The sequence below is a fragment of the Molothrus aeneus genome, chromosome 6, assembly GCF_037042795.1.
Source record: "Molothrus aeneus isolate 106 chromosome 6, BPBGC_Maene_1.0, whole genome shotgun sequence".
Taxonomy (NCBI): Eukaryota; Metazoa; Chordata; class Aves; order Passeriformes; family Icteridae; genus Molothrus; species Molothrus aeneus.
In genome coordinates, this window is record NC_089651.1 from 26,953,208 (window position 1) to 26,976,043 (window position 22,836).

Genomic DNA, 22,836 nt, shown 5'->3' on the forward strand with positions numbered 1-22,836 from the left:
ATAGATCAGTTTCACCCTTGAAGTATTGACCTGGAGAGAGACTTGCAGAGTATTGTTGCTAAAAGTAAACCTACTCAATATGGTTTCTTATTCTTGACCAATTTTACTCCATTGTTTATATTTGCATAAATTAATAAGTCCCTTAGAAATTCTTCTCTGCATCATAAAAGGCCCTAAAATTTTTGATAATGATTATCTTCATCAAGTCAAAACATCTCTTGTTCCATATTTCATTTTTAGATGAGTACAAATTATTTTGATCCCTTAATTAAATATCCACTTATTGTACCTTGTTTTCAGTGTACTCTTAAGGTGATTTGGAAAATAGATTAATTAAAAACCATTAAAAGGCAGCAAAGACACATCCTTACTTCTGCCAGCAGGCTGCATGCATTACATGACCACAGCTCCCTGTGTGGGTCCCACAAGGTAAGTCAGGGTGCATGAAGAGAGGATCAAGTGTATCTAGAAACACACAGCAGAAAAATTATGGAATGAACAGTCATGTAACTTCCCATCAGTATGAACAGAAATCAACAACAATATATACAGAACATGAACCTTCAGATCTTATTTTCCTACAGTTTGCACAGTCACATTAAAGCTTCACTTGGCTAACTTTTCCAGACCAATCATGCAGCAGAGCAATGACAAGAAATACCCATTTAAACTACTGAAGGTTCTCCATATAAAAGAAAAAGATGCCAACATTCAAATTGGTTAGGAAGAAAAAAGGGTGCTTCTGTACTGGAACAGATCTCTGGTTGGATTCACTATCACTGAAGCTTTTACTTTATTTTTAAATGAGAATGAAACTACTAAGGACAACTAGAATGAATAATTTATCCAACTAATCCCACATATTTTCAAAACACTAACACAAAAAGCACTGCTGAATAACAAAAATCAAGTCTGTCTTTTACTAATCTTGCACAATTCTAAACAATAGAAATATTATGAGAATATACTGATGTCTTTGTGTTGTATGTGCACCCAAAGTGGGATCCCACTTTCACTTTAAAGGTATCTAAATAATACTGAACAACAGCCGTCCTCCATGCCTCATCTGGGGGACTGTTCATGATTTTGAAAAAACACACTTGTATCTAACAAACTGAAAGAAAAAAAGAACCTAACTTGCACTGAAAATAAAAGAACCTAACTTGCATTGTCTGTTTGGCAGCAGCTGAAGCTGCCCTAAGTTAAATGGAGACTGAAATAAGAAAGCGAAGCTTGGCATAACACTGAATTGCACTTCTGCACTTCTGCTGGGGGAACAAGCATTTTTACATTTATTTAGATCTTGAAAGAAAAAAGCTCTTACAGGACTCCTGGTAACTGATGAGCAGCAGAGGACTGTGCATTATAAGTACTATAAACAGCGCCCAAAAACAGCCTCAGAAAAAGGAACTCCATTCCCTTCTTTTTTTAATTATTTCAATAGCTCAACATGCCACTACAGAAAATATACAATTGTATCTGACCACAACAGCATAGGATTTAATCTGTATTTCAGAGTACCACAGAAAAAAAAACTGTAATTAGTATATAAAAATAGTATATAGATAAAAATTCTATACAACTGTCTCAAAAATGCCATTACCAGTAGTTTGCTGATAAAGAAAAATGGATCAAGCAGGATTCTGAAGGAGTTTGTCCTAGGCGTAGGACAATTCAGTACTTTTTAATGACCCAGAGGAGAAAACAAAATATCTTATTAGTGAAACAGCTTGGAAAAGATTTACAAGCATGATAAAAAATAGGGTAATATCATGGAGAAATATGAAAAAATGATGAACTTTCCTCTGGTAACAATCAAGAGTTTGATTGCTTCTGAACTAAAGCAGGAATAATGCACAAACATAATTTAAAGCTATTTTCTACATATAAGTGTCAATAAAAAAAAAAAATGGGACATCGCATTCATTTTGATCTATAAGCTGACCACAAACCACAAAAAACCACCCCCACATCTGAAAATAAGAAGGAATTTACAAGTTGTGACAGCATCTTTCTTGAAGTATTACTAACTTCCTTTTTCAAAAAGAGAATAAAAATGTAAGTGAATTCCTAGGTTCTCCCATATCCTTGTATTTATTTTCTTCTTTCCCTTAAGTAACAGACCAAACTTTCCATCATGTTTAGTCAGCTGCTACTTACAAAAGAAATTCTGCTGGGCTTTGTGTTCCCTGCTACCAATATGCTATTAGACAAATGTAACTCTTGTGATTGCATAACTTTCTTGTATTCAATTTTTTGTTCACTCATCAGATGATATCATGTGATCCTTGCTAAGATTTTTTTCATTCTTTATATTGTTGTTTTTATTATTTCCTGGACATATAAGGGGAAAAATACCCAAACCAAACCAAACACCCTAACCCTTTTCAGGTTGGCATATTGGCCTCTGATAACATTCATTTATTTCCTCCATATTGGGAAAATTTGCACTTGTACTTGAATAAACAGAACTGTAAACAGTCTTAGCTTTTCTCAAAACTAACTACTCCCACTAAATCTACATGTTTTATTAAGTCTTGTGAGATCAAAGCATCTTCTGATTTCCCTCACCAACAAACCTAAATCTTCATACACTTCTCATTTAAGTTTGACATCAATTTTAAAGCAATTTAGAAGTTTGCATCCATTTTTCTTAAGTACAGTAAGCCAATTAGCAACCTGATCAAAGAAAAGAGTTTAGCTGGTTGAAGGACTTTGAGCTCCAGGTACAGAAGTGCTTGTACTATAAGAGAAGAAAAATCTCATACCTCCTGAGAGTTCAAGAATTCTGCTCCTATTCTGAGTTAAGGCAGTTGACTTCTGCACACAGGCAGATAATACCATGGCAGCACTTTCAAACTTTACTTCCTGTTCTTCCTGACAAAGAATACAGGTCAAAACTTCCTTCTCAATGACAGATGGACCTCGTTTGGGACCCAAAGCAATTCTGGAGTAATCAATTGCTGAAGAGGTGCTGTAAGACCAGAAGTGACACAGATATAAAATAACCAGCTGGATTTTCTAAATGAACTGAGTTCTTCCTGACATCTAACAAGGTCATAGACTACAAGTATGTCTGTTTTCTCTTACCTTTCTTCTTCCATAATAGCATCATCTTTCCCCTGGGCCTCCAGTGTGTTTTCATACAGGAGCTTGTGGGTTTCAATGAAATTCCTCTGCAGGGCAGACATCTGGGCCATTATCTTCTGACGGTGCAACCTCGCTGCTTCCGCCTTCCTCTTCCGCTCAGCTTTCTCTTTATCCTGAGTGCTCTGTGTCTTACAGTAAGAGAATAAAGAAATCACAGGCAACTAAGAATACCAAAAAATGAGAAGACTCTTTCCCCAGTACAGGCATTCTAACCACTGACATCAAATTCCCTTAACTGGCAACACTTTAATGAGGGAAAAAAGTTAACAGCTATCTGAAACAGAAATTAACAGAACTCAAATCTTTACTGGACAGACTTTTATGGTCTAGAAAAGGTCACTACTACAATCCCTAGTCCAAAGATAAGATCAAAAATCCCTGAGTCATTTCAATTAGGTACTTGTCTGTTCTTAAGAAATTTTAGTGAGGTGTACATCGAAGTTTTCTCCAGACTTCTGTTATTCTCACCATAAGTGAAACCCTACTGAGTATTCAGTATCTCCCTTACAGAAATTGAAGAAAATTTTATCTTGAACTGCCTATCCATGGCACAACAAAATGCATCAGCATTTTATACATCTGTGTATTGTATTTTCTTTATTCTTTATGGTACACTGGAAAGCTATTGTTCTTCCAACATTTACTCTTGTATCATATTTTCAGAAACCATATAAAAAGAATTTCTATGCTTTAGAAATCCAGAATTCAAAAAACACAGATAGACTTTATTAAAACATATAGAACCTAACTCTTCCTATCCAATTACTTAAGGGACAAATGTAACATTATACACAAGGTTTCCATTCACAGTACCATGACTTTTCCAGGAAATCAAACAACTTGCTCCACAAGTAGAACTGAAAGAGATAAATTTCTTATGGACTTCTGTATTTTGTTTGATATCTTACCAAATCTCATATGACACCTGCCTGAAAAAAGAAACATGGCATATGCTGTGTGATAAGTTTAGAACTAGGCATGCAATGACCAGCCAAGAGATTGCTTGGCAGCAAGCCAAGGCCAAACAAAACGTCTAAGAGCAAACTGGTCTGTCTTCACCTTCTGCCTAAGGGTAATTAGATTCTTCTTTTTTGTTCAAATGCCAATAGAAAACACAGCCACTCCTTAGGACTGAAGTCATCTTTGAAATCTCCATTTCATTGTATCATTTGACCACTAGCTAAATCCTAGCTGTAGACAATATATCACAAAGATCAGTTTTTTGAAAAATTATCATTTTAGGCAACAATAAATTTAGACACATCACTGAAAATAGCTATTCAAAACATTTAAATACAAGGCTTCTACTGAAGCTTTATTTTTTTATCATTACCTCATCACCTTTTGTAGCTTCTGAGCCTGATGTAGCTCCTACTGTTACCAAACTAGACTTTTCTCTCAATCTCTTCACCAGGTCAAACATCTAAAAACAGAGACTCAGATGTTAAAAATAAAACACAATTTGGCTCTTATAACAATGTAAATTAATACATTTCCAATGTTACAATATATAAGTACTGCAACAGGCTGCCCAGAGAATTTGTGGATGCTGGAAGTGTTCAAGTCCAGCTGGGACTTGTAGGCAATCTGGTCTATTGGAAGGTGTCCCTACCCATGGCAGGGGCTTTGAGCTACATCACTTTTAAGGTCCCTTCCAACTCAATCCATTCTATGATAGACAGGATTAAAACTCTTGTTATTTTGTTTCACGTTATTTTCAGATTTTCAAATGGAGTCAACCACTCAAAACTCCTAAATAACAGAAACACCCAAGACTCTATGTGTACTCCCAGAACACTGCCCTACTCATTATCTGCTGTTATTGTGCAACAGATATATGAGGAATGTGTGTAAAAATGTCATTACTGGAATGAGTTACCTAAGCAAAAATTAATCCAATACTTCATAGTACAAGTAGCAATTACAACGCTGCAACAGATTAAACTTCTCAAGAAATCACTGCAGCTGTAAATGGATTATATGTAGGAACTGTATGTAGGAATCATAACATCCTTCATATTAACTTTCTACACAACTGAAATCAGATTGTACTTATCTCTCCTTTGTGTACCTGCAGTATCCAATTGACTGTGTCCTTCTGTGCCTCTAACTGGGGAACTCTCTTCAATTTCTCCAGAAGCATTAACACATTCACAGCATTCAAGGCTGAGCTTCCCATTCCTTTACAAAGTGAAAAATAGAAAAGGGCCTTCAGGGAAAAAAAAGCCTAACATTTTAATGTACTTACATCCATGGACATGCCTTTAAATATTACTGACTATACAATATACATACATGAACACAAACTGTGTAGTTAGATTTTGGTTACAGTTTCATCTGTTTATTCCAGTTATATATAGTATAATTTATCCCCTTGTAGATCCATTATTTCTGCTTTAGAAAATCTTTGCATAATGTCTGCTTAAAAAGAATCGCCTTTCACTTCAGGAGGAAGCAGTAAAGCTCTTTAGAGCTTACCTATGTTTGCTAACAGCTTAGTGTGTACACGTCTACTTCTAATCACAAAAGCTATTGTAATTACAGTAATTTTCTTCCTCACAACTTGGTGAGAGTCCATAGTATTCTAGGCTCTTCTCTAACAAAAGAATGCTTTAAAATGGAGACCATTCTGTTCAATGATATTTCTTTTGCAGCACTTACCATACAGAATTCATTTTAAATTTTTAGTAGGGAGACAAATACATTGCTAAAGAAACTGTCTTTCAATGAATTGTGTCTCAATAAGAGCTTTGTTACGAAAATACTGATTATTTTTGCATTCCTTTCATGTAAATTGGGCTTTGATTTTTCTGGTTATGCAAAACTAAAGCTAGCAAAGCATTCTCTAGCATCTCAGTTATAATTATTACTTCTATTGTATTCCTATAGTTGACATGAAGCTTCTTAGCACTTTCAGTATGATGATGCTTCTTTTCAACATTGGGAGTGCTTTTCAAACACAAAATTTTTAAAGAACTAAATAAAGGGACTTCGGTAGTTTTATGTATTTATTCTTGTAGAAGGTATTTGAAAGATACATAGATATGATGTTTAGGAACAAGGTTTAGTGGTGCACTTGGCAGTGCTGACTTAACATTTGGACTCAATGATCTTAGAGGTCTTTTCCAATTCTATGATTCTATGATTTCACTTCACAACTCTTATCTCTGTTGCATCTCACAAATGACAGTTATGTTTAGCTTGATAATGGATTTTTAAAATTTATTTTTACACACTGAAGCAGAAACTCTAGAGAAGATGGAAGATTATTTAGAAAATGCAGATTCCAACTCCCACAGAGTAGTCCTGTATGTAATATTAAGAAATGTTCAATAGAGAGAAAAGGGTACAATCCAGAGCCATTATGTTCTGTTTCTATTTTCATTACCATAGTAAAAGACTAACTTCCAGGCAAATCACTAATTGTACAGCTTGAGAGAACCAAAGATGGACACAGTTCACTTAAATCCACTGCCATTTTTCAAAGAGTTCTTAGTTTCCATTTCAATGCAGTTCTTGTGAAGGAAAAACCACTTGCAATTATGTAACACTAGAACTACTTTTCATTTCTTTCCCAGGAAGAGAAGCACATATCCTCTTCAACCCACCTGACAACTGGGAACAGAGGAAGCGAGTCCAAACCTGGTTTCTTAATTATTAAAAAAGTTAAATTACCAGGTTTTAATTACATAGCATAAAATAAAACTTTTCTGACTAAATCACTGAATAATTTCTTCTAGTTTATTTGAGTCCTTACAAGATCAAGTTAGTCTAATTTACTCTGTGTTTTAAAGAAAATGAAACATACGTGTTGCTTTGTGATAAAAATCAAAGGTTACTTCTTCCTCAGGAGACTTCTGTAACTGCTGCTTCTCTTCTAGTAATCCTAAAGAAAGAAGATGAAGAACCTGAAAAAAGAGAAAAATAGTAAGTCTCATTCAATGTTTAAGATACGGAAAACTGGCACAAAAGATTAGGATGTTTAATACGGTTCTGTGTTATATTATGATAAAACACATGAAAATACAGAGATCATACATGGAAAGTGAAATAAAAAAAGCACAATGCAAATTTACTGCATATTAGTTGCACTAAAATTCATCAGCTTACACATGCTTTTATATTAGTAATATGTGAAATCTTGTCCTTCTGCTGATACAAAATCTGTACTTGGCTAATTCCATAATCCAAAGATTAGCAGGACTGGCAAGGCAATTAAACAATCTATACATTCTAACAAAACTGATTAATTCAGACTGTCTATAATTTCATGTCCTAATTCTATAAATATTAAATAAACAACCCTGCTAAAATAAACGAACAAAAAAACGCCTCCAAAAACATCTCAACGTTTTAAAAGACTCAAGCCACTGCAGTAAAATTAAATGTTTAAATACTTACAAAAATTTTATTATTTCATGACTGAGGCCCCAAAGACATTATGTATTTGGAGACTCTGCAGCTCAAAAAATGAAGGAATTCCAATTATCAAACAGGTACTCGTTAAGTTTCAGTAAAAATATGAGGCAGGGAGGATTACATATTGAAACAGCTTCAGCAATGAGGCAACACAGGGAGGAAAGTAAAATAGAAAACTTTAATACTGTTACGTATAATGTTTCTATTTTACAGCAGAGCTAGATAATTAATAATAAAAATATTTTCTTTGCCAGTAAGATTTATAAAAACAGGTTTGGGGACAAAATCATTCCAAGTTAATCTTTACATATTTTGGTCTTATAAGCAGTCAGCGCAGGAAGGACCATGGGAAGATGACCAAGGCTAACCCTACCATTTGGATCATTGCCTCAGTCCACAAGTGGGTTTCCAGCTCCACTGCCCTCTGCAGGAGGGTGCGCAGGATGTGCATCATGACATCGCAGTTCAGAATCCTCACCACATTGCTGAATGCAGGACTGAAGTCTGGAGGAGGAGGTGGTGGCAATGCTAGGAAACAGGTGTGCAAACATATCAATGAACTGACATCCCACCCAGAAGCAGAGAGCACAAACATACTAATTTCAGTGAAAGAAAAACTGGACCTTTAAATGAGTAAAACCATGCTCAAACACAATTGTGTGCCTAAGTCACCTTTAATCTTTGGCAAAACTAGAGTACTTTTAGTAAGTCCTTACACAAAAAACATGTACAAGCTAAGTTAATCAATCACAAGTATTAGTTACATCTGTAAATGCAAATTTTTAACACTCTGAACTGCCTGATTTATGTCTCACTATTAAATATACAGTTTGTGCTTTGCATCAGATAAAAGGTTTTCAAGTAATTAAACAAAACTGAGGAGTGGAGTTTCCATACTGTAGTGTCCCACACCCCAATATCACATGCGTGGAGCTCTAAATTTTTTCTGCTACTGGCATTCCAGTCATTTCTGGTTATGTACATTTGCTGAGTTAATACTGGAACTCTGATGTGGAATCTCGGCATCTCCTGATAGCACCTCATTTAACACCACAGCCTTTCCCTACCAGGAACCACTGACTCCAGTCTTCTTTAGGTACCTGGATGCCTATTTTCAGATTGCCTTTTTTCAGAAGACCTCTGTGAATGCAGTGTGTCTGAAACCACCATTCTTTAGACAATTCAGGCTGAATGAAGTTACTGACAAAGACAACATAGACACATAAAAGAATACACAGGAAGTACCTGCAACAATAAATGCAGCCTCAGGAGAACACAAATCAGGGTCAACAGATACCTTGATATTTTGGAACCGTACTGTCCAATTACATGAGTCTCTGACAATTACCTCTAAATCACCACATTTTTTAAAATTTCCACAAAATAATTCCCCTGATAACATTTTAAGCTGCCAGATTGAAAGGGGAAGGAGCAAAGTTGAGTTTATTAAATTGTTCACTGCATTTATTTGTTCAGCTTATCAAGTCTTCCTCAAATCAACTCAGTTAAATGCTTGCGACTTGAATGGGTAAATGTAAGCGCAAAAGGGAAATAATATCTGTGTTACAATAGAAACACAGGGGTTCATTGTTTTATGTATCCATAGCTTATAAAAAATTCTTTCTAAAACCTAAGTCTCATTCTCATATTACAGAATGGATATGAGCATTATTTCCTGTGGCAACCTTCTCTACATGCCACTATTGTGTCTCAATATTGTCTAAAGAAACTGCTCACAAAAAACACTACAACTTTTGCCTCTTAGTTACTCCACCATAAAATCTCTGAGTTCATGGGTTTGTCAACAGGTACAGTGCCATGTTTATTTCCCTAAATGTAAACTAAAAATTTCAGAATTCCTGTCCATGATAAAGAAAAAAAAACAAAAGAATTGCCACGTGCTAATTAATGACAATTACTACAAATCACAACAAATTTAATATGAACTCACCTATCCACTCTGAAGTCACAAGACATCTCCCAAAGCTCAGTATATATATACAACTACATATACTACCAATTAGCACATTTGTTGAATCATTAATTTTAGAATTTTACCTTCATCCCTGTTTTCTTGTTTTCTTCTTTTCTTTTGTGTATGTTCAGCCTACAGAAAAAGGAGTGTTGTTGTATCAGCACCTCTATAGAAGTACACAATAATGAGATTAATGAAATTATGAGAAACCCTACGCTAGAAATGTGATGAGATACATAGAGATACCAGTAAATTCCTGGTTGTGAACTAGAATTTTGTCTGAAACATGTTTAAAATTCCGTTTTGAATTTAAATTTCTAGTAAAGATAAATAATTGGACATATTTGCTTCCTCAGTAAGAGTTATAAAAACAAAATTTGGGGGTTCCCAGTCCAAAGGTAATTCTTATCATATTTTGATCTCAGCATAGAGAATTAACAGAGTAAATACACAAGGTGCCAAAAAGGAAACACAAATGTAAACCACACCATCTAGATTTGTATTGAAAACTTTAATTTCATGGAACATTTCGTTTCAAAGGTAGCTGCAGACACTCTTTACTGAACCAATTTCTTTAGATTGCATTAATTCAGCAAAATTCTTTAAATATTGGTAAGTATGTACTATTTTTTTAACCTTTTAGAGTGAATCTTACATTGCTTACCTTGCTGTGCTGGGTCTTAGTGTAGTGATAAAAGAACATATTGAATTCCTTCAAACATTCATCTTTTAGTTCATAAACTCCATGACCAGAGACACCCGGTTTCCTTACAGAGAAATATTTCACAATATACAGATTATTAATATACATTCAGCACATCTTTGAAGGCAAACACAATTTGTTTTCTAAAGAAGCAGGAATTATAATGGCTACTCACTAGTTTATTAAAAGCAGAGAGTGAGTACAGTTAGGACTCTTAAATTTTCAATGCAGGATTTACAGGAGTAAACAATTCAGCAGCAAAATATTTCTAATCTATACCATCTAAAGCACACCGAATAGCCTCTGAAAATTCTTTTTAACTGTGTGGCTTAGAATTTCAGACATTGGATATTGCTGCATAAAATTCAATCCTTTCTTTAACCAAAGTATAAAACAAGTAATACTTGCTGCTTTCCAGCCAGTGAGATTTTTTTGAACTGTTCATATAATTCCCCAAGTAAGATTCCTAGGTACACTTACAGTTGCTCTTAATTGAACATGAACAAGCAAACCACATGAAATTTAAAATAAGGTATACTAAAATAAGACATTTTTCTCACAAAAATAGCAGACATTTGCACTGGTTTTGTTCAACTACAATCTATTGTTCTATACTTGCATACACACAAACATATATATTTATATATTAAATGAATTTCCAGAAAAAAGGGTAAGTTGCAGAAAATTAGCAACTAAGTAACATAACAGTTACTAGATAGTGATTGTCAAAGGTACAATGACTTCTTAACTTTCCATCTTAGGGAAAAAAATGAACTTTCAAAGATTCTCCCACTTGGACTTGAGATTACTGAACTCCCAAGACTCCTCAACCCGAATTTGAAGAAAGAGGGTGGCAAAGGGAAAGAAACGGCAGCAGTGTAGGATATTCACACACTGTTCTTTCCTAAGTATATTTGCAAATATATTTACTTCAAGATAGCAAAATATAAGCTGAACAGAGACTGTCGTTCATATTGTTTAACCCAAACATATCTAAGAAATTTTATTTCACTTTCAAGCTATTTATAAATCAACATTAAGAACTTACTTGAATGTAGCCACTTTATTAATTACATTCTCCAAGCCAGTTTCATTGTTCTCCTGGTAAAAAATGTAGTTTGGGATAAACATATAATGATTCAAATATCTTCAGTATTATGCTATGTGTAACAAAAATAGACAAATTTAGATAATTCCCTAATTCATGAACTATTATCTTTTGCCCGCTGTTAATCAGAAAGCAGATATTCATAACTGGCATTTTCCAAGGAAGTATCAAAGATACATAATACTTTCACTTAATAATGTAGAACTTCATTAATAACAGAGCTGATCTCTAGAAACAGGTCAATGCTTACCCTACCTTAACAAAAGGAATAAAAGAGGTTTAGATATTTTAAACAGTGACTGTGGATACTATGATAATACTTAAGGCTATTTCATTTACAACAAAAATGTAGGGTTTTTGCATTGATTGCTGGCCCTGAACACTTCCAGACTATAAAATCTAATCCACATCCCTTGCCTTTGCTTCAATCTTCCACAACTGTAAGGGAATGTCAAGGAAGTCTTTGTTTTCAAATAGACATGAACAATACTTGACTTCAAATGGATCTGCACAGGTTTGTCATCAAAATTACAAGCTTAAATTTATCACTGGTCTGCAGGCCAGAATGGAATCCAGCTCCATCACCCTACAGGGCCAAACCAGAAAATTTCACGTTGATTTTTGAACCTAGGAGAACTACAGCTGAATATTCTAGAAAAAATTCACCTCTTAAACAAAAAGCATAATTCCCACACAAGTCTTTTCAGATCAGCCCATACTTGAATCTATGACATTTATCTTCACATCAGTAAGGTGTGTGTAAGCCTCTTTGGCATGCCATTTTGTAATTCTCAAACCAACATTTAAGCTTTATATTAGAAATGCTTCCATATAAGGATATGAAAGCTAAAGAAGAAAGACATAAAACAAGAAAAAGTAAACCAAGGAAAAAAGTAAATAAATCAGCACTCACGTTTTCAGGCAATGACTTGGTAATTGCACTGTGAGCCATTGGTTCAATACACAACAGATGGATGATTTCTCTCATTATTACATCTTCTTTTGTCACATTACTGATTCCAGGCACATATCTTTCCCCTGTCAGAATGAACCAAAAGGAGAGGAATGGCAAATATGACAGGTTTGAAGTGAAATTGAATTTTGCACCATGATAATGGTATTGCTGGGATGTTTCATTGTATAAGCTTACATGTGTCAGAAGCCTGTCCCAAGTGTCTGAGTAAAAATGATTCTCAGCCTAGATTCCTAACAACATGGGTCAAGATGGACTCTCTTCATATTCTACTTTAACATCAATTATGAAGCTATCTAACAGCTTTTTTCACTGTCCAACTCCTATTGTTTCCATCTCACAAATACTTGTGATACTGAATCATCTATTTAAAAGAGGTACTCCTCAGTATCCTCTCTATACTATGTCTAAGAAAATTATCAAGCCTGCTCTGTCAAAGCAATCATCCATTACTACAACAACACAGAGAAATGAAACTTACCCACAATATAGATGAGAATCTGTAGCATCTCTTCTATTAAAACATTATATTGCTTAATCAAATCCTACAAGAATTAGAGAAATCAGGTTAAAAAAACAAAAACAGAAGTGCAGAAAAATCTATCCACCAAATGATACTGAGCTCAGCCTTCATATCTACTACACTGCTAAAACATTGTACTTCAGGAAGAAATTTCCATTCTAACAAGCCAGAAAAAGTGCCTGCTCTGGCAGAGGAGATATTATACAGCAACTGAAGTGCAAGATTCACATGCAAGAAAAGAAACAGCTAAAAAAAGTATCCCAAATGAAGGGTTATATCAAAGTTCAAGCCACAAGAAGAAGCATAACAACCCCAGAAACTTCCAACCAAAATAAAAGCACATAACATGGCTTAAGAGAATAGAAATGCTATAGCAAAGTCATTTACATGGATTTTGGTAGATGCCCTGTGGAGACAAGTCTCCATAAGTCCAAAATAAAGGTCCAAAATGGGGCAAAACTTACTTGCTAATTTTGAGGAAGCCTCTACAAATTCCAAAATATTTACCTAACCACAAGCTCCTGTGTTTACTGACTTCCAGTGTGGCCTTAAAAATGCAGTTATCAACATTAGCTAGTTTTTCTTATTGATGTTTCATATACTCAAAGCTGACAAATTAAACAGCAGAAAAATTTGCTACTTACCTGATCTTTGGTGGGTTTGATCTTTTTGAAAGCATCAGCAAGCTCATATCTCTGCAGTATCAGCAGGAGAAACTGGTTTGGATCCATGAGAGATGCACCTATCTATCAAAAAACCCAAATTAATATGAACATCACTTGCTATTTTAAAATCAATGAAAATTAAACTGAACGTTTTAAAAACGACGAGTATGCAGTGATTCAGAACATTGTACCTGGAGCATGATGATGTCTTTATCATACATCTCTTCTCTGCATTTAACATCTTGATAATAGAATACCTAAGAAACACAAAAACAAAAGAGAGATATAAAGTAATGTACATCAGTTAATCTCTGAGGCCTTTCAAACTGTACCACATCTTTATCGAGTAAAAGAAAGTCCACATTTCTTTCAAAATAACTATGTACTTTAATGGAAGTGAAAAATGTTTTCTCACTTATCCAGAAAAAGTCTATGCCATACTTCACACTCCCATCCAAGAGGACATAACTCCAATGGCTGCTTCTGAATTAAGTCAAAACATCCTCCTTTTCCTAGCCCAGTTCTCAGAAAGACAATTCTGCAGCGGTTTACTAAGATTTACTTTGATTTCATCAAAGGGTCTTGTGCAAGGTTAGCAGAGAACTTCTGCCATTAAAGGGAATAAAAACAAACAAAAAAACCCACAAAAAACCCCAAACAAACAAAAAAAGCCCCACCCAAAACAAAACAACCAATAAAACCAAACAACAAAACCAAAACCACCCCAAAGTGAAGCCAAAGGAGGTAAATGCAAGGGTAGACTCTTCCCTTTACCTTTACTCTTGCAACAGAAGTCACAAGTATTAGAAAATGTTTGTATGTTTAGCTATAGAGTTCTCAAAAGTTTAGTGTGAGACTAATAGTTTCACTTCTGTATGTAACAATGTCCATACACCATGAGGAACTTCTAACTTTTTATGCTACAAGCAAGAGTACAATAAGTACTTTGGCAGTGATTATGGGATCTGAAAGTAGCTTACAAGTAGACATCAGCAACATTATACTATTTGACAGAGTAGAAGAAAGAGTCATAGCAGAGATGAAAATACTCCTCTAAGACAAGGAGGTAAGCTATTGCTGAAGATAGAAATAAAACCATGTGACCTAAATTTCCACCTAGAAACTTTCTATTTACTGTAGGAGTGACCCCATGACCTCTCTCTGCACTGGATGAACCCCTGGCAGCATTACTGAGCAACCCTTGCAAACACTTAGAGGATCAGCTCAGCACTGAACACTGCAGGGAGTACCTGGCTTATCAGGGAGAGCCCATTCCTCCTCCACATCTCTGCAGCAACCTGTGCAACCAGGACAAGACACCGCAAAGGATATTCTACTAGCAGCTCCACTTGAAATTCTTCCTAGATTTTAAAAAAGGAAAAAAAACAAAAAAACACCTCACAATAAATCTGCCAGTGGTTTTAAAAGTGTGAGTCCTAAAGAACAGAGATATATTGACAGCTGAAAAATAACTTGTATGTGTGTCATGAAGGTTAGAGCATATAGATTGAGGGTTTTTTCTTTCCAGAGTATAAATCATAAAAGCATTTGGGGAAAAAAAAATCTTACAGGAGAAACAAACTCGTGCAATCTTGAGATGGCTCCGGTCTTGCTTAATCGTACATGAAGACCTACAAAACCAAGGAAGATAAATCAGAAAATAAATCAAAATCAGTGAAGGTTCTCCAACCCCTTCTAAATGTCAGCTAAATCATTTACAATTTAGAGAACTCCAGAAAAAAAAGTCCAAGTTTGTTTAGGAAAGACTTCATACTTTCCTTTTTTCAATCGCAACAGTTCTTACTACGCTTACAAACCATTATTTTATGAATAAATTTACACTAAATGAATGAGTGAACACCATCTGAATTGAGATGCTATATAATATACAAAAAATAAAATTTTTATTTCACATATGAATCATATATCAGTAGTAAATTAATTTCAAGACTACAAGGATTAACAGATGGTATCTTGCTTTCAAATGATGTGATAAAGAATCTACAGCTTAATAATAGCATATGATTTTATTTGTATTCTATAGAAAGCAGTGATTGTATTCTGACTGGAAGCCTGCCCTGGCATTGTGCAAAATATGTCTTTCAGGAGGAACATTTTAACCATCCTAAGATATATATGGCTGGAAACTAAATTCAAGGTAAATAATAATGGACATTATTTAAATAAAGGATATAGAAACAGAACAAGAAACACTTCAGAGAAAACTAAGGATCTCATTAACAAGGAATTTTTTTCCTTCTTGACTGTTTTCTCTGTCTTCCATTTAAAAAGACATCCTCCAATCTCCATGGTAATGGTTGTTTTGAGAAAAACTTTCCATTAGTGGGACATATGGGGAACATGTCTTCCTGATCATGAGAATGTCACTAAGTCAGAGACCAACTCATCTGTGAAGCACTTAACTGAAATGTTTTCTGGAGTAAAGAAATAGAGATGGATGACAAGCATGGTTTAAGCAGCAATCAAAACACATCACTTACCAGCAAGAGTCCTAGACAGTGGCAAATGTATGCTGACAGGATCTGCAGACACTCTGTAAGGTCTGCTCTCCAGGGTATGGCCACACAAGTGAAATATTGTCTTCTCCCGAGAGCGGCCATTCATGCTGCACCTCATCACAGCCTTATGGCATTCTCTGTAAGACCTGAGCAGCAGCTCTTCCTAGAATTAAAAATACATGCAGAATAAAAAAAATCCTACAGTCCTTCTTTTCTCTCTTTGTCACACCCAGATTAATTCTTTCAGACCAATTTTTTTGTGGAAAACTATATTGAACAATTGTGAGCTTTTCTAAAATCTGCTATTTGAAAAGCTGTCAGGAAGATTCAAAAAAGGCATGCATGCAAGAATCACAGAAAATTTATATACTTACATCAGAGGCACACCACTCCTGGAACATCAAAAGAATGTTCTTGAGCTGCATCTGTATGGTAATAGCTGCTTCCCAGTCAGGGTCCACCTCGATGTGCTGACCAATCTGTCTTTTTATCTCCTCCATTCCCTGAAATAGAAATCCCACAAAATACTTTGTCTAAATCAGTGATCACAGGCTTAACACAACAGAAAATTCCACAGTCAAAAGATAAAACACATGTAACTAAATCTGATGAATATTACTTGTATAAACATGTCTTCTTCACCCACCCAAAACAGGGACTGAAGAATTTAACAGTGTAATTGCACGTTTACATCCATTATAATATTATGGGAAAAAGAGGAGCTGTAATCACTTTACAACAGGATATCAGAAAGAAATTATTTAAATATATTGTACCTGCATGCAAGTTAGAATCCTTAGGAAAGAAACAAATCCTTCTAAAAAACGCTCCCTCAGACGGTCTGTCCATACTGTAGGTTTGCTGACTAAGATATACCTGTCCCAAAAAAAAAAAAAAAATTTCATACTTTGCTCAGACTTCTCTTATGCATGTACTTCAAGAGTTGTTGAAATTCAATTGTTTTAATACCATCAATTACATAATCAAATTTCATCACCCTCCTCATCTTAAAGTACTCAGAAAATTTTCCCAAATACTAGAACTACTAATACCTTGGTGTGACTCCATCATTGGAAATTAACAGGTTTTTTTTTTAATTCCAAGGTGTTTGGGGTGTAATAAATGGAGTGATAAACATTACTCAGTTTATTAGAGCAATTTGGTACCAGCAATAGTAGAAAACCCTATGCAGATAAGGATTATACAGCTTTCCCAGAATAGCAGTAAATGGGAGACAAATTTCCCATACTGTCTTTCAGTAGATACATTTTATTTATTAATGTAAATATTATATGCAATTAGATAACTGAAAATCAAAAATGTTTTTACAGAATGTAATTTCAGTATTTTAAAATTTTAAGGTTCCATTGAAAAGAAAAGAAAATATTAAGATATCATGTAGGTTTTTTGAGGGGTTTGGCTTTGATTTTAAAGCAGTTTTATCATCAGACTCTGTATTGAAACACCTCATCATGCTACCAGTATGTTTGAGCTGCTCTAGCTTCTCACCCTTACACTTACCTGAGGTCATATATTACTGAATATACCCGGGTCAGTTTGTCTTGACTGTAGCCTTGGAAGTTGAACTTGTCATTTTTGTCTAGGTACTCTGGAAGCACTTCTAGGAGTGTCTCTGTAATGGTGGTGATTACATTTTGCTCTTCAATTAGATGTCGGGCCTGCAAGAACAAAGTGAAATATTTTTCTTCCTGTTTTTGTTAATGTTATCATCAAAAGATTTTTTCCTTTGAATCCATCTTCCTCATTAAAAATTCTTTTAAGCATTTGCAAAGAGCACAAGATAAAAAAATCCCACAGTATTTATTGCACAGGAACACAACTGCTATCAACTACAAAGTTTGTTCAACAACTATGTATGTTTGTTCAATTCTGACAGCATCTATATAATGGATATACCGGTTTTTTTTCTAGAAAGATCATGCAGAAAAGAATTTTTACATTAGTACTTCAGCTAAGAAACATATAACTTTTAAAAGTTATAGATATACTTCCTCCCCATATTTCACCCCCACAAGAAGACATTTAACCATTTTTTACCCCCTTGCCCTGTTTTGAAAGTCACATAGACAAGTAAATGTGAGCAGTAAATAAATACACAAAGTTAATGCAGAGTACAATGTGTCAGGAACTTATACTTATTTGCATTCCCTCTATGTTCTGTAATGAATTTTCACATCAACTCAAGCTCCTGCTTTCACATCGGCTTTCACAAATCTCAAAATCATTCATATTCAACTCAGCAATGCATAAAGTCTCCCTGCCAAATACAACAATCTGCAAAGGTGGCACTACTAGCAATTCTCCAACTTATTTTACACCTCCAGCAGAGCCAAGCTGTACATACCAGAGTAGGTACAGTGAACATCTGAACTGAGAGCGCTGTCACAGAGAGAAATCTGTCATGATCATCACTGATGTATTCCTTTTGCAATGCCTTGTAATACTAGAAAAAGAGAGTATTGGGGATATTAAACAAATGTTAGCAAAAATGTTTACTTTTTTATTCACAAGAATTACATCTCAGTGTGTCTCTCCCCCCTAATAGAAACGCCAAGAAAAACAGCACAATATCCTCAATGCACCAAAGCAAGTCAGTATGGACCCCACTGAAGATAAGCACAAATGTAACTGATTTGTCAGATTGCAAACAGAATTATTTCTTGCAATGAACTGCATGGATAGTTGTTCAACAACTGCCTGTAAAAGACATGTGCAATGGGTAATGCAAGTCTTTGTTTGCTTTGTTTCAGTCCAGAGAAAATCAAAAAGTATCAATCATCTTTATCAGAATTAAAAAGTATCACCCTAAAACAAAACACACTTTGTTTTATGTTTTGTATATTTCTTAATTATTGTATCGAATTTTCAAAAAGAAAGACCAATTTCAGTTGCAGTTCATCTGGCATTTCAAAATATACACAGAATAATAACAATATGGCAATCAAACAAGCATATCCCTACATGGGATTAAGGAACAAACCAGTGATATGGGAATTAATTAACTGCACTCCAATAAGGGCTGAGACAGTTTTTGAGGTTCTGCTTGTTTAAATTCCCTATTTATATTGAAAGAATTTTCAGTTTGGGGGGAAATTTCATAAAGCTAGTACAAATTCATAGCATAAAAATTAAACCATTTACCTTCACAAATTCAACAGCAAAAAATTTTTTGTATTCCATTTCCATGAAAAAACTACTGAAGATAAGTTCATGAAGAACCTTCCTTGCCCCTGCGAAGAGCCAATACAATGCATGTCACATTGTTGTACTAAGATGCAGCTTTTTGTGGAAAAACAGGAACCAATTACTAAACTATAATTAAAAAATCATTGAAAGTCTTGAAATGGTTATGAAGCATATGAACAAAGTTATTAATTACTTTTGGGTTTTGACATTTATTGGTATGTATTTCAAACATCAAGTAATCAAGTCACTCAGTGTCAGGTTGCATTTTGTAAAAAGATTTTTCAAGATACATGAAGCAGGACAAATTGAGGTGGCAAATATATATCCCAAATATAAGTTAGCACAGCTGTAAAAATTAAGGCTGTATAAAAACTGTAACAAAAAAAAAAGAACTGTAATTCTACATGCATAGCACTCATATTGATCTATGTTACACACGTGAAAAATTAATTTGACAAATCTTTAGTTTTTAGCAACATGGATAAACAAACCTTTATGAAGCCTTGCATCCCATAGCATCAACTTGCTTATAAAGCAGGGCTTTTCAGAACCAGCTTCTTCCTTGAGACATATTTGACAAAAGATCTGGCGAAAGTCACCTGTAGGGATGAAACTACTCATTTGTACAAGAATGTTTCAATAATTAAATTATATGACACAAGAAGTTTAGAATTACATAATTCTATTACTTAAAAGAAGAAAAAAAGAAGGCAGTTAAGTAAGAATTACTTTTAACATTTTTTCTCAATGGATATACTTCCATATATGCTTTGCCTCACTGATTTTTTCCTCTTATACTTGCCTACCTAATTTAATAAATCCTGTGATGCAGAAGAGCATTTTAAAATGAAAATTACTGAGACAGCTTTGCAAAGCAGATCCACAAGAAGCCTTTACTATGCCAGAATAGAAATGCTCAGGACTAGGCAAGTTTCTGTTGGTCACTGCCTCAGGCCTTGAAAGTCATTCTTTTGTAGAATTTCAGAAATTCTTTTGTATTTTCTTGCACCTATCAGTAGACACAGTACTTGAAGCAGTTTTGGAGAACAACACATTGCAGTCAACTTCGGGTTTTTAATGTTCCAAAATGAGACCTTATGTTACTAATTTGAAAAGGAAAAGTCATGAAGAGTCATGAATCAAATTCCTAACAACCTGGAAATAAACATTATTAAATGTTTCTTGATCCATGTTCTACCACTTGAAACAAAGCCATGAGAAGAACAGGAACCACCAGACCACGCAAAGGTTCCAGCTGAGTATGGAACATCAGGCTCATAAAGCCTCTGTGTATATAATCCAGAAGGACAGGAATGTTTGACTTCAATCTTTGTACTTAGAGACTCTTCTAAAACATAAAAGTATCTGTTAACTGACCTGGATAAAAATCAAACTTTCACTAGAAACTTTGAAATAATCCACACTCAAAAAACTTGCACCAACTGAAAGAACTGTCTGAAGAATTCAGAACAGCAAGAAAATACTGTTGCCAAAATAAATACAAACTTGAAAAGAACAGAAGACTAAAACTTGTAAAACACTGTAAAGAATTACAAAAAAGTACAGTTCTGATCTGTGTATTTCAAGCAAGCATTCAGAAAATCTTAGAAGAAATTCACTTCATTGAAGCTTACAAAGGGGCCAAAGCAGACCACCAGATTGATCTATCAAGGAGGAGGACAAGAAGTGATTAGAGTTTAATCTATTCATATTTGTATTGTGTGGAGAAATTTTATAATGGCTTTAGTGTGGCAAGATACAGGTATGAAAAAAATAGTAACAAATCAAAAGTACATTGATTCAGAAATCTTTAAAACCATAAGCATCATCAAACACCAGCACAATGTTTGAAAGCTTCAAATAGACTTTCCAGTACTGGGAAAAAAATTTAATTAAGATTTTAATATTTGTTTTATTGCCACTTTCTAATGAATCACAGCTATCAAATCTGAAGCAGAAATTGATGTAAGCAGAGGATGTATGTTTCCACTGACAGACAGAGATGCTCTGTGGGTTTCCACCAGCACTGAGGAGGGAAGCTTTTAAGTAAAGGAGTCACAGACTGAGTGTGTGTGATGCTAAAAGTGAGAATAATAAAACTTCGAGGTAGCGTTCCATCAGGGAAACAAACACATTTATTTCAACAAGAAGAAAAGTACTGCTATTCATAACCTTGCTAACGGATATCATCACCCATGCTACTGCAGTAATAATTTTCTAATTAGAAACAACATCAAAGTATTTTAATTAAGGGAATATCATATATAACACTGCTTAATTTATTCAAATCCTGGTATGGCATTATTTTAACAAAACCCAGCAATGCTTACTTGAATAGCTCATGAGTTTGTTCAGCCAAGAACCAAGGCGCAAGGCAAACTTCTGATGTGCCATAACATCAGCATGCAGAACCTCCACGTGAAGAGGCCGTTGAGAAACATTTTCAGAATGCCTCTAGGAGTCAGGTAAATATTAGTGCATATAAAATAAAGTAACATTATTTAATTCTTTATTTTCACTCCCCACCATCTCTCCCAAGCAAAACAAAGAAAACAGTTTGATGATTTATTTCTGAAGATATCTATCTCAAATGTGGTACTGTAAATTCAATTCCAAAAAGTTCACAGGCAAATTATAAAACCATGGAAGTACTAAGCTAAAGACTGTATGGCAGACAAAAGTGCTCAGTGTCAATACTAATTAGGCTGGTATGGGGTGTTTTTTTGTGAAAATTACTTTAGGAGGTTACCTTAATTTCTTCTTTTGCTTCCTGACAAGAGGCATAATGTCCTGCCTTAACAGCTCTACGACCCTGTTTAAGAAAATACTGAGCATGAGACCAATACAAAGCAAACCCAAAGGATCACAAGTCCGATCCTTACTATGTTTTTAATACATAGCAAAAAAACAGGGCCCAACACCACTCACAGTGCTATTAAACACCAAGAAGCAAATAAAAATTAACATCATTGTAGGAAAAACACTATCCAAATCAACAACACAACGACCAAGTAAACTCTGGATATCTTAAGGAAAATTCATGTACACATTAAAACAGATAAAAGAGATTTCTGCACAATACTTTGAACACAAACCATATCAACTTTCCTCCTGGCACAAAGTACATGAAATAGCAGAGTATAACCAGAGATGCATGCTTCCTAAACAAGTTCTCCACACCTGGGGAACAAGTTTTGACTAAGAGTTGCTCAGCCATGTGCCTTTCCTTCCTCAAGCTCCAGCAACCAGAAACAAAGATTCTATAACCAAGTGACTATAGCAGTAACTCTTAATGACTAGAAGGTGACTCTCTGATATCCCAAATGCACTAACCTCTTTATCTATGGCAGTTGTATGCAACTGGGCTTCACCAAGTTCACAGCCAAGTGCCCTTTGCAGGCTGTAGATGACATGATCATAAGAATGGTGTTCATCATTGAAAAGGACACAGTAGTAGCTGTCTACCTTCTCTCTGCTGGGAAAAAGGTAACATATCATACAAATGAAAGTAAAATTGTAAATAGTGTCCTTTCAAATACAGCTTAATTGATACCTTGAGATGAATGCCAAATACAATTTAAAAAGTTATTCAAA

The 22,836-nt window shown here is 34.7% G+C and overlaps 1 protein-coding gene across 1 annotated transcript in view; it reads right to left on the reverse strand.

The window, feature by feature from the left end:
* Positions 1-22,836, reverse strand: part of UBR1 (ubiquitin protein ligase E3 component n-recognin 1) — a 60,389-nt gene that overhangs the window by 19,816 nt on the left and 17,737 nt on the right. The window contains exons 6-31 of the mRNA XM_066551604.1: positions 22,576-22,717; positions 21,992-22,054; positions 21,573-21,696; positions 19,734-19,841; positions 19,198-19,286; positions 18,401-18,499; positions 17,557-17,714; positions 16,812-16,911; positions 16,410-16,538; positions 16,018-16,198; positions 15,086-15,147; positions 14,767-14,877; positions 13,708-13,773; positions 13,496-13,597; positions 12,810-12,873; positions 12,269-12,393; positions 11,296-11,348; positions 10,209-10,311; positions 9,628-9,676; positions 7,943-8,097; positions 6,959-7,058; positions 5,222-5,331; positions 4,484-4,573; positions 3,091-3,278; positions 2,769-2,974; positions 372-465 (exon numbers count right to left, since the gene is read on the reverse strand). Coding sequence (XP_066407701.1) covers positions 372-465; positions 2,769-2,974; positions 3,091-3,278; positions 4,484-4,573; positions 5,222-5,331; positions 6,959-7,058; positions 7,943-8,097; positions 9,628-9,676; positions 10,209-10,311; positions 11,296-11,348; positions 12,269-12,393; positions 12,810-12,873; positions 13,496-13,597; positions 13,708-13,773; positions 14,767-14,877; positions 15,086-15,147; positions 16,018-16,198; positions 16,410-16,538; positions 16,812-16,911; positions 17,557-17,714; positions 18,401-18,499; positions 19,198-19,286; positions 19,734-19,841; positions 21,573-21,696; positions 21,992-22,054; positions 22,576-22,717 — 2,871 coding nt within the window. The remainder of the gene's footprint in view (positions 1-371; positions 466-2,768; positions 2,975-3,090; positions 3,279-4,483; positions 4,574-5,221; positions 5,332-6,958; positions 7,059-7,942; positions 8,098-9,627; positions 9,677-10,208; positions 10,312-11,295; positions 11,349-12,268; positions 12,394-12,809; positions 12,874-13,495; positions 13,598-13,707; positions 13,774-14,766; positions 14,878-15,085; positions 15,148-16,017; positions 16,199-16,409; positions 16,539-16,811; positions 16,912-17,556; positions 17,715-18,400; positions 18,500-19,197; positions 19,287-19,733; positions 19,842-21,572; positions 21,697-21,991; positions 22,055-22,575; positions 22,718-22,836) is intronic.